The 12697-nt window shown below is 45.6% G+C and overlaps 1 protein-coding gene across 3 annotated transcripts in view; it reads left to right on the top strand.

The window, feature by feature from the left end:
- Positions 1-12697, top strand: part of LOC119010000 (ras-related protein Rab-26) — a 95398-nt gene that overhangs the window by 1392 nt on the left and 81309 nt on the right. Inside the window, exons 1-3 of one of the 3 annotated variants that reach the window (XM_037081803.1) lie at positions 2943-3153; positions 3284-3490; positions 9875-9985. In XM_037081803.1, the coding sequence (XP_036937698.1) occupies positions 3314-3490; positions 9875-9985 (288 nt within the window). In that variant the 5' untranslated portion in view covers positions 2943-3153; positions 3284-3313. Of the gene's footprint in view, positions 1-2942; positions 3194-3283; positions 3491-9874; positions 9986-12697 lie in introns of those variants that run through there. The other 2 variants (XM_037081802.1, XM_037081801.1) reach the window with 2 other exon arrangements.

The following is a 12697-nucleotide window of genomic DNA, read 5'->3' as shown; positions in this document are numbered from 1 at the left end:
CACTAATAAATTTCCCGTAGGAATCGCTTTCGCAGCTTTTCTTGCAGTTTTATGTGACTTTGATGGTTAGCTTACAGCTTGCCCGCCGGATCAGCCCGGCGATCCGTCTTTATTGTGCTCGGCTTGCGTAACAGACAGCAGGGACATGTGTCTGTCTCATCGTTTCAGCGCCGGTTTGGCATTTTCCCTGTTGTCCTCTGACATAATATGAAAGTGGGGGTGGCAGCAACGCTTAAAGACTGGTTATGACCAAAAGGGGTGTGGGTTGTCCGTCTGATTCCCTGCTGGGCAGTCGAAGTGAGCGAATCGCCTCAGTCATGTTGGCTGCTGGTTGTACTGGGCAGCTCGCAGGTGTGAAACTTAACAAAAAGTTGATTCTTGCAGAAGATGCTCAGCAAATCCTGTCACGAAGAAAACAGGCCGCTGCCGGGCGAATTAAAGCACACTAGATACCTCAGCATGTGAATCACCGGCACAGTGGACAGATCATCCTTTGTTCGTGGTTATGTAAAATGCTTTATGGAGCATGTATCGCCACAGCGTCGCATATCCTAGAATTAAAGATACTGTCCTGAGCTCTGGCTGAGGAGAGGGTGTCTCTCAGAGAAACACCTTCTTCAAACACACAGTTGCTTTACAGGCAGTAACAATCATATGAGTTAAAATCATCTAAAGGGAAAAAAAGGGAATTTTTTGTGAAATTAAAAGCAAAAAAGAACTGAGGGAAGTGACAACTTTTTCGTTAATTCAAGACCATGACATTCATACCACCGCAAGTTTGAACTTGCCTGTACTCAGATGGCTAAAAAGATTCATATATCCACAGTTCTTTCAGGTACCACATACTCCAGTCAGCCAAAACATTAAACCCTTGTTTTGTCCTGGGGTCATTCTGAACCCAAATTAAATCTTTTGCTGCCAGTATGTTTTTTATTCATCAACCAGTCAGAAAATAATGTTCCAAATTCCAAAACGAAGGGAAACATTTGTGGTAATGGGTTGGACTGAAGTAAGACGGTGTAACACAGAATTGATTGAAAATGTATATTAAATGCTTTAAAAAAAACAGTCAAATCACTTGGGGCCATTTTTTTTTTAACACCAGAGGTCAAAAGTTGTATGGCGATAACTGACAGGTGAAGTCAATAACACTGATCATCTCATTACAATGTTCTGCTGGGAAATTTGAGGTCCTGGTACTCAAGTGGACGTGCTTTGACACACCTCAGCACGACTGCCGCTCAGTTCACTGATGACACTGACCTCCCCCCCCCCAGCAGGACAGTTCTCCCAGACGTACCTCAAAAGTTGCTCAGGAATGGACCCAGGGACGCAGCAAAGAGCGAAACCTGGCCTCCAAAACTCCCCACATCTCAATCTCACTGGGTAGTCATGTGTTGGAACAACACAAATCCATGGAAGCCCCTTCTCGCAAACCCACAGAACCCAAATCAGGCAAAACATTAACGTTGCTGTGATGTCACTGGGCTTCACTTGATCCCATTTGCCAGAGGAAAAAAAAAAGTTTGGCAATGTACATTTCTGCAAAATCAGGGATAAGTTGGAACTTTTTTCATTGTGGCAACACTGTACTACAGCTCTGGTTAGATTCAGGCAAGTAAAAAGAATAATAATAATAATAAAAAAAAAACCTCACTCTGGTCTTGCATGTATAATTAATACAATGTTCTCCACAGAGGAAAAAAAAAAAAAAAACACTTTTAAATTTGGACTGTAAAAGTAATTGAGGCAACGACCTCTAGTGGCTGCAGCAATTATTACAGTGAAGGAGGACCCATTAGATCACTGTTGTGTCCAGTCAGTATACTAGTTAGTGAGTTAGTATACTGGCGTAGTCGGGTTCTATTACGCTCATTACGTAGTTGAAGTGATACCTGTAACCATAAGTACTGAAGTTACACAAGAGACAATAATGTTTTCCTAGACCTAACCAAGTACCTTTTTTTTTTTGCCAAAACCCAACCAAACCTCAAGCGCTCAGCTGTCTCGGGTACGTTGCGACGGACTTGGTCTTTTGGTAACTGATGTCGTTTTGGCAGTCAGCCGATTCAGTCGTTCAGCTGTGTGCCGCCTTGAACAATGGTCTCCCTCCTTGCTAGCAAGTGACCATCAATGAAGAAATGTAACATATCTGCGGTTTGCAGTAACTTAAAACGCTAACCTCACTGTACTAGTCCTGCTTCACCGCCTCTCACCCTGTCACTGCCAAGCTGTTTGTTTTCTTTAGGTTTTATTCTCAACAGAAGCAGATGGACACCTGCTATTCACTCAAAAACGGACATTTTTGCGCATTTAACTGCGAGCTTAACACTTCCCGGCTGTTTTCTTGGAGTACAGCCATGCTTAAATCCGCAGTTCATTTCACCACAGACCTCTCCAGGTTTTAGAGCGACTGTGCAGCCCCGGCTGCATTATCTCAATCCTGCACCTGCTGGCCACAATGAAAACACGCTCCAGCAGTCCCACAGTCCCACAGTCTCACACTTAATGGCTGCTGCTTTTGCGCACCTCACCCGGAAGGAGCCCTCTGAATATCACCGGGCTCTCCAGTGAGGCTGTACCTTTCCTTTGAAAGTGTCTGTGGGGAAAACGGCATCACAAGCTGTCACAGGAACCCAAACTCGGATTTGGTGCCAACACCAAGCTGCACCTTTAAAAGAAAAATACACCCTAAAGTAGGATTTGCATCTCATGTCTGCTACAAAAAAGAAAAAGAAAAAGAAAAGAAAAAAAAAATCAAACGGCTTTAAAGCTCAGTCTGTACCAACTCATCTTTTCAGTCATCATTAACAAATGTATACCTAAATGACTGCTCTAAGTTTAACCCCAGAGAGACTGCGCTTGTAGGTATGGACGGATGTCTTCACATATGCACGTGATTTCCGTTTTAGGGTGGATTTTCTCCGAACACGCACGGAAACAGCCGTTCCTCCGTGCGCTCCCAGCGCCGCGATACGAGGGAGGGAGGAGAGAGAGCTGTTTACATTGTGAACCAGACCTCAGATTAACAGTCACACAGCTGCTCCGCCGGGACGACAGCTGTCTCGCTTTACAGACACTTTTTTTTTCTCCTTCATCCATCGAACCGTCTCCAATTTGCGCTTTACGCACAGTCATGGTTTTGACGCGCAGGTGAACTTCTCTCGCCTCGACCACAACTCCACGCGGAAAAGTATCGGAAGAAAAACTCAGTCTCCCCCACTCTCTCAGTCAGTTATTATTATTATTATTTATTGTTTTTTTTAATTTATTGTTATCCCAGTTGCTCCGAGGTGAACAGGTCATCGGAGCCATGTCCAGGAAGAGGGCAGTGAAGGGCAAGGCTGGCTCCAAGAGCCCGAAGGCGTCGCCGAGCAGCGGGAGGACGGGGAAAGGTCTGGCCGCCGCCGCCGCTCCGTCCTCCGGACTCGTCTATCCCAGCAGACCGTCCCTCAGCAACAGCGGGGAGTTTTATGACATCGCCTTCAAGGTGAGCGCAGAGTTCAGAGAGAGAGATTTTTTTTATTTTTCATTTTTTCAATCAAGCCATTAATTACTAGAGAGCGCAGGTGTGAGGGTCGGATCAGCAAATAAGAATAATGATTAAAAAAAACACCTTAAAAGTGTAACCTGAGCGGGATGCCATGTGATGCTGCCCTGTGTCTGCTTTCATGTCTTATTTCTTGTGTGCGAGATTTGATGAGAAAACCAGTGTGAGAATTCCAGGAAAGCAGGATGACTCGTGCTGGAAAACACCTGTCTTCAGAAAACGAAGGTGTGCTTGGTTGGGTTTTTGGAGGCGCTCGGCAATTTCTGCCAAGCAAAGAAAATAAAAATATCATAAAAAAAAGTTATGCATTACGCCTTTATTTAGAATTTGATATCACCGGCTCAGATACCTGTCTGATTCGTGAAATTGTGAGCCGTCACAGCTTTGACTCAGTAATTCAGTCTTCTAACTCAGGATCTGATTATTATTGATTAAGGGAGCTAAAACTGCACTGAGCATGTTTATTAAAAAGAAAAGGCAGCATGCAGTTCCCTGCCTGCATGTGTGGAGCGGATGAACAGTGCAAGGTTCCTGGGATTCAACATCACAGTGCACCTTGTAAGATGGCTTAAACTCCTGCAGCAAGTTCTGGTGAGCTTTTACAGAGGAGCGCTAGAAAGCATCCTGACTGGGGAACATCGCAATCCGGCATGCTTGGTGCTCGGCCCCAGGACAGGAAGACTTCGCAGCAGGCGATTAAAACCGGCCAGAACATCACTGCTGCCCATCAACGGAACATTGGTGATCCGGGTGAAGTTGGCGCCGAAGACAAAAGGATCTCTGAGCAGGCTCGCTGAAAAAGAAATGTTAATTTCACCGTTGTGTGCCACAGAAGTCCCCAAATGCATAATGCAGACTGTTGTGCACGTGTTGGTGAATCTGTCACTCTGCTGTGTAAATGTATCATGTTTAATCTCGCAGCTCATGTCCAATACACTAACCTCCCGTGTCTCTAATGTGGTCCCTGCAAGTGCAAAGGTTTAGGAACTCCAGTATATTGGCCAGCAGAAACATTAAGTGGTGTGTGGGGTGTGTAGATCTCTATAGCCTGGCGCAGTAATGTGAAAAAGAGAGGGCGAGGAGGGGTTTTTCTATTATGTATGAGGTCAATTACCAGCAGCGCAGGAGGAGGCTTTTTGTTTAGCACCAGCGCACATAATGACAAAATATCCGGCTGCTAACGCAAACGTCCTCAGACGCATCGGCCCACTTGTGTATCCGAGCCTGCCGCACTTTAAGAAACAGATGTAAAGTTGATAATAACGAAACTAATAAACTTCACTCAGAGTGCCGTTAATGAAAAAAAAAAGCGGCTACAAAGTGCTTCACAAAGCCAAACAAGAGACATCAAGCCACATGAGAGAGTAGAGCACGCGGTAATAAAGCAGATAAAATCACCAAAAGGCAATTTTTTTTAAACAAATGGGTTTACAAAAGTGATTTAAAGGACGACACCGAGTTTGATCGCCCTCATTTTCGGCAGCGGAGTTTTTGGATGAGCTGGAGGCGGGAGAGGGAATTACGACAATCTAATCGACTGGTTATGAATGCAACAGTTTCCGGATGTTTACTGGGAAGCAATGCTCTGATCCTGGCAGTGTTTCTGAACTACTGAATTTGCACGATTGTCAAAGTGAGGGATTATTTCAAAATGACACAGGGATTTCTGCAGTGTGGACTCACTGGCACACATAGCCCCTTTTAGATAAGTTTAGATAAGAAAAGGTCGCGCACCTGCAGCAAGGTAAAGGCGGCAACGTGCTGCCATGTCTTTCTAAAAAGGAGTTGTAATATTTCATCTTTTCCAAAAAGCCACTGGGGTAGGAGTGAACATGTGACGTGACATGTGAAGCACGAAGTTGCGCGTGAACAGTGAAGCAGGTTGAATTTGTCTTCAAAATAAGAGTTTTACACTGCACCCCATTGGAGTTTAGCACTGTGACCTTAGCGGGGGGCTTTTAATGTGAAAGTAGCGACTGTAAGTAGCTTGCCGCTACACCAACAAGCGGACAACGAAGACAGCTACAGAGACCGAGGAGACGCTAGCATCTCCTGGCTGTCCAGTTGCTCATCTTGATGTCCGCGGATGAAGTGATGTACTGACTGCTGTCATCAGCTGTTTCCTGGTTTTAAAACTCCCCGGCTGTGGGTCGCACAACGGTGCACGTCATCGACACCTCCGCCCATCTCATGCAATTGCCGGCACATCGACGTCTCAGATTTACATAGGAATGGAGGTGGAAATAAGCGTATCCTCTGAGGCGTCAAATTGGTGGATCACAACAGACCTAGCCGCAAAAAGGACGGCCAAATTGGCAGCATGCTGCCCAGTATAAAAACGGCTAATTGCAACATCTTTACGCTTGATGGTGTGGTGGAGATGGGTCTCTTTAAAGTTGTTGGCACAACAGTCTCTTGATTTCTCACTGCTTGGCCAGCCCGACTCCTATTTCGTCCATTCAATCCTAATCCTAATTCCTGCCGCCAAACATCAGCCAACCGCAGCCTCGGAATCCAGTCAAGATTAGCGTGACCCCTCACCCTGGACCTCTTCTCTCTCCTCCCTGGGGAGTGTATGGCGGGCATGAATCACATGTACCCACACTGGTCCCAGCTTTTTCACAACGCTGTGCTGCAATTCTTTGCTGTTTACCAGTTTATATTTACCGCCTTCGGATTTTTTCAGCTTTCAACAAGCACGACATGACATGACTTTGTATTTATCACCCTGCTTTTTCAGCTTTTTGCTGACTCATGACTCATTTGATTAAAAAGAAATGAAAATAAATTGTCAGATGAATTAAAGATAATCGTCGGAGGCAGCCCCGCTGGCTGTAAAGCAAGTGTAAGAAAGGGTGCAATGGAGATGATAGAGACTAATGATAATCTGTGCTGAGCATATGCAAATTTAAATTGTCATCTTGTGGGTGGCAGCTGGTGCTAATTTTTTTTTTTTTGCGCCCTGGTTAACAGCTGTTTCTCCGACCGGCCTGCCAACATCACTGCTCTTTGACTTTTGTATAGTGAGCAGAGTTGTAACAGTTCAGTGTCCTGCCGAGTGAATGCAGTGACCGTTCATGTGAGAGTATAATGCGGCTGAAAGAATGTAAAAGCATTGCATTAGAATTTGATATCACCGGCTCAGATACCTGTCTGATTCGTGAAATTGTGAGCCGTCACAGCTTTGACTCAGTAATTCAGTCTTCTAACTCAGGATCTGATTATTATTGATTAAGGGAGCTAAAACTGCACTGAGCATGTTTATTAAAAAGAAAAGGCAGCATGCAGTTCCCTGCCTGCATGTGTGGAGCGGATGAACAGTGCAAGGTTCCTGGGATTCAACATCACAGTGCACCTTGTAAGATGGCTTAAACTCCTGCAGCAAGTTCTGGTGAGCTTTTACAGAGGAGCGATAGAAAGCATCCTGACTGGCGAACGTCGCAATCCGGCATGCTTGGTGCTCGGCCCCAGGACAGGAAGACTTCGCAGCAGGCGATTAAAACCGGCCAGAACATCACTGCTGCCCATCAACGGAACATTGGTGATCCGGGTGAAGTTGGCGCCGAAGACAAAAGGATCTCTGAGCAGGCTCGCTGAAAAAGAAATGTTAATTTCACCGTTGTGTGCCACAGAAGTCCCCAAATGCATAATGCAGACTGTTGTGCACGTGTTGGTGAATCTGTCACTCTGCTGTGTAAATGTATCATGTTTAATCTCGCAGCTCATGTCCAATACACTAACCTCCCGTGTCTCTAATGTGGTCCCTGCAAGTGCAAAGGTTTAGGAACTCCAGTATATTGGCCAGCAGAAACATTAAGTGGTGTGTGGGGTGTGTAGATCTCTATAGCCTGGCGCAGTAATGTGAAAAAGAGAGGGCGAGGAGGGGTTTTTCTATTATGTATGAGGTCAATTACCAGCAGCGCAGGAGGAGGCTTTTTGTTTAGCACCAGCGCACATAATGACAAAATATCCGGCTGCTAACGCAAACGTCCTCAGACGCATCGGCCCACTTGTGTATCCGAGCCTGCCGCACTTTAAGAAACAGATGTAAAGTTGATAATAACGAAACTAATAAACTTCACTCAGAGTGCCGTTAATGAAAAAAAAAAGCGGCTACAAAGTGCTTCACAAAGCCAAACAAGTGACATCAAGCCACATGAGAGAGTAGAGCACGCGGTAATAAAGCAGATAAAATCACCAAAAGGCAATTTTTTTTAAACAAATGGGTTTACAAAAGTGATTTAAAGGACGACACCGAGTTTGATCGCCCTCATTTTCGGCAGCGGAGTTTTTGGATGAGCTGGAGGCGGGAGAGGGAATTACGACAATCTAATCGACTGGTTATGAATGCAACAGTTTCCGGATGTTTACTGGGAAGCAATGCTCTGATCCTGGCAGTGTTTCTGAACTACTGAATTTGCACGATTGTCAAAGTGAGGGATTATTTCAAAATGACACAGGGATTTCTGCAGTGTGGACTCACTGGCACACATAGCCCCTTTTAGATAAGTTTAGATAAGAAAAGGTCGCGCACCTGCAGCAAGGTAAAGGCGGCAACGTGCTGCCATGTCTTTCTAAAAAGGAGTTGTAATATTTCATCTTTTCCAAAAAGCCACTGGGGTAGGAGTGAACATGTGACGTGACATGTGAAGCACGAAGTTGCGCGTGAACAGTGAAGCAGGTTGAATTTGTCTTCAAAATAAGAGTTTTACACTGCACCCCATTGGAGTTTAGCACTGTGACCTTAGCGGGGGGCTTTTAATGTGAAAGTAGCGACTGTAAGTAGCTTGCCGCTACACCAACAAGCGGACAACGAAGACAGCTACAGAGACCGAGGAGACGCTAGCATCTCCTGGCTGTCCAGTTGCTCATCTTGACGTCCGCGGATGAAGTGATGCACTGACTGCTGTCATCAGCTGTTTCCTGGTTTTAAAACTCCCCGGCTGTGGGTCGCACAACGGTGCACGTCATCGACACCTCCGCCCATCTCACGCAATTGCCGGCACATCGACGCCTCAGATTTACATAGGAATGGAGGTGGAAATAAGGGTATCCTCTGAGGCGTCAAATTGGTGGATCACAACAGACCTAGCCGCAAAAAGGACGGCCAAATTGGCAGCATGCTGCCCAGTATAAAAACGGCTAATTGCAACATCTTTACGCTTGATGGTGTGGTGGAGATGGGTCTCTTTAAAGTTGTTGGCACAACAGTCTCTTGATTTCTCACTGCTTGGCCAGCCCGACTCCTATTTCGTCCATTCAATCCTAATCCTAATTCCTGCTGCCAAACATCAGCCAACCGCAGCCTCGGAATCCAGTCAAGATTAGCGTGACCCCTCACCCTGGACCTCTTCTCTCTCCTCCCTGGGGAGTGTATGGCGGGCATGAATCACATGTACCCACACTGGTCCCAGCTTTTTCACAACGCTGTGCTGCAATTCTTTGCTGTTTACCAGTTTATATTTACCGCCTTCGGATTTTTTCAGCTTTCAACAAGCACGACATGACATGACTTTGTATTTATCACCCTGCTTTTTCAGCTTTTTGCTGACTCATGACTCATTTGATTAAAAAGAAATGAAAATAAATTGTCAGATGAATTAAAGATAATCGTCGGAGGCAGCCCCGCTGGCTGTAAAGCAAGTGTAAGAAAGGGTGCAATGGAGATGATAGAGACTAATGATAATCTGTGCTGAGCATATGCAAATTTAAATTGTCATCTTGTGGGTGGCAGCTGGTGCTAATTTTTTTTTTTTTGCGCCCTGGTTAACAGCTGTTTCTCCGACCGGCCTGCCAACATCACTGCTCTTTGACTTTTGTATAGTGAGCAGAGTTGTAACAGTTCAGTGTCCTGCCGAGTGAATGCAGTGACCGTTCATGTGAGAGTATAATGCGGCTGAAAGAATGTAAAAGCATTGCATTAGAACAGCAGTGATAGATAGACACGCAAACATAGAATGGTGTCAAAGTGAGCCGTTTGTGTTGTCTGATGGGGAAGCAGGGAAACAAACACACTGTTGGTCCCACCTCTCTTTGTCCCATTGGTCTGCGCAATCTGCTCTCTCCCACCGGAGCGAGTGTTACGCTCTGTTTCCTCTGTAGATGGCAGTTTGGTTAGTGTGTGTGTGTCTGTGTGTGTGTGTGTGTGTGTGTGTGTGTGTGTGTTTGTTTGTTGCATTGCCTATAGACTCCTGTGTATTTGTAGATAAGTTTTCAGCTGTTTTTCCCTTCCCTTCCAAAACTCGGCCACCTTTCAGAACACAAACACGTAAGGCCTTGACTTGTATCATCCAAGCCGGTCCACCTTCTCTGTCTGTGTCTCAGGTGATGCTGGTCGGGGATTCAGGCGTCGGGAAGACCTGTCTGCTGGTTCGCTTCAAAGACGGGGCTTTTCTAGCCGGCAGCTTCATCTCCACTGTTGGCATCGACTTCAGGGTAAGCGCACACACCCAGACGCGCTTTTTAGAAAAGTCGAAAATGAAGTTTTTCGGATGTTTTCATTGCTGCTGCTCTCGCCAGCTTCAGGTTTTTTTTATTGGCCCTCAGCCGACGCTCAAGGCAACTGAGAATTGTAAAACCTTGGCATGCGTTACTGACCCTCACTAAGCTTTTGTGCCCTCACGTGGCACATATGCAGCTCACAGTGATTATGACGGTAGATTTACCACTTTGTAGTCACTTCTGAACTTGTACTAAGATCTCTGTTCTAGCTGGAGAGTAGTTGTTGCTTCCACCAGCTGAGACGAGGCTTGTCGCCGGCAGATGTGACTAGCTGAAGCAAGCTAATAAGGCTAAGCTAATGTATGTATTTCTTTAAAAATGGCGTTTTTGGCTGACTTTCCATACGACCAGTTTTAAAAGCACGCACAAGGCGTCCTAGGGGTAGAGCCAGTGTCTTGCTATCGTAAGGTTACTGGTTCGCTGCATGTTGTAGTGTACCGCCATCAGTGTATGAATGTTTGAATTGCTAAAATTCGCTTTGGACGAAAGCGTCTGCTAAATGCCCTTACATGTAAATGTGTCCCGAATGGAGTCGACATGTAATGTGACACAAAATGTAGCACCTCGACTGTAACAACATGCCTGTGAAAATACGTTACGTAGTCTCTGCTCATCATGTTCAATCAGTGCTAATCAGCTGGGCTAATTTCACCATCTGGCCCTGGTTTCCTCGTGGTAGGGAAACGCTTACAGGGAATGTGCTATGCAGAGTGTGGCTGACGCGAAAGCACCCACCACGTACGTAACCTCGGCATAGCCAGACCGGCTATGACTAGTCGTCTGGTCGCGTTTACGTACATTGCCAAGGCAATTTCAGTTTCTGACATATCAGAGATGCAGCTTCTTGCCTCCATACTGAGCATAGACTGAAAGGCCACGGCGACTGGAAGACGTGAGGATAAGACGCGATTTTTGCTGCTATGACGACCGAGTGTTTAAAAAGTGGATGTGTTGCCTCTCTTTACGATAAGTCTCTGCGTTTGAACCCTATCTAACCCCAGATCTCCCCCATGAGACACAACACGTTTGAGCTGAATCGAGCTCAATTTAAAAGGTAATTTAAACGCAGGATATTTATCGATGTTCTAATTCCTCCTTATTATTTATTTTTTACTGCTAATGTCTAACCCATTTTCTGCCTTTTGTGCCCTGGGGGAGATTTAAGACGAGAGCTACGGCGTCGGTGAAAAACAGCCACGTTTTCAGTGTCACGGCGGCAGGCTGGAAGCAGTGACCCTTTCAGTCATCCGCTGTCTTGTCGCTCCCTGAAGCGAGATCCCTCTAACTGCAGAACCTGACACAGCTGTTTGGACAAACCTCCTCCTCCGAGGCGTTCTCAACCCCGGGTTTCACAGATGCTGTCGTTGACAGCGACTTACAGTAGGACAAGTGTGAAAGTAGAAAAAAGGTTCAACTTGAGTACATTAAAACCAATAGCAGGAAACAGTGTGCAAGTTGAAAGCACACTGTCTCGTCGCAGCCCAGCAGGATGTCTGAGGGTGTGTGTTAATTGACATCCAGAGCGCAATTAGGAAGCGCTGCGGTGTGTTATGTTAACAGGAACACACTGCATAAAAATCGTTCAGTGTTATTAGAGGTTTGCCCTGGAATCTGACGAGAGTTGATACCCGTAAGCACCCTATAGGAAGAAGTAGAAGTCCATTAAACAGGATGTACCAAGCAAGCGAGCGACTTCGAAAACACATGCTGCTCTCGTGCAGCAGCGACAGGCAAACAGGACAGTGTCACTGGATACAGCAGCGCAACAGTAATTCAGACTGAGGAAAAAAGGTCTTTTCACAGGAAAGGACCAAAGGCGATGGAGGTAAAAATAGAAAAAAAACATGTCTTTTATCTGCGTTCGTGGGGGAGAAAAGTCTTTGCAGCAGGAAGAATTGGTCATTATCACTTCCACAGACCAACAGGATAGAGAACACGCGCGTCCCGAAAAGTTTCACAGCTTCCGGATCAAAAGGCTTTGATTGTTTCGCGTGACACAGCCGAGTGAAAAATCTCTGAAATGTCACTTCATTAAATTTTATTGGAAGCTATCGGTGCAATGTGCTTCGTGTGTTTCTGCCCTCATTATCACTCCTACACCATGACTGTCTTCCTTCGTAGTAAAGGTTGACGGTTGAGCGCATTAGCTTGATGAATAATTTATCGAATCACTGTAATCACACAGTTGCTTTGTCTTTTTCTCTTAAAAATGATTATGATTCACATTTGCCGACTGGCCCATTGTGCACCCACACCGGCACCCACATTTGTTCTCGCCTGTTTGATTTCATGCCTCGTCTCTAACCATGTCAACCCCAGCAGCCCTTACCCTAACCTTAAAGGCTTAGTTAACCAACAAAATAAAAATTAGCTCATGAACTACTCACCCTCATGTTGATATAAAGTCAGGTGAGTCTTAGTATTCCACAAAAGATTTCTGGAGCTTCACAGCAAAAAAAAAAAACAGTGTAGCAGCATTCTCCTGAACAAATGAAGCAGATGGGGACTTGTTTAAAGAAAGCAGAAAACCGCTCAATGCAGCCTGTCTGGCATATTCCAAGTCTCCAGCAGCACAGAGACCCCATATTGTCTTGAAAGGTCAGCACTTAGACACCCACATCTTCACTATAGCTGCTAAGCTAAAGT

The sequence above is a fragment of the Acanthopagrus latus genome, chromosome 20, assembly GCF_904848185.1.
Source record: "Acanthopagrus latus isolate v.2019 chromosome 20, fAcaLat1.1, whole genome shotgun sequence".
NCBI lineage: Eukaryota > Metazoa > Chordata > Actinopteri > Spariformes > Sparidae > Acanthopagrus > Acanthopagrus latus.
Note: the sequence above shows the minus strand (reverse complement) of the source record. Positions and strands in the feature narration are given on the sequence as shown.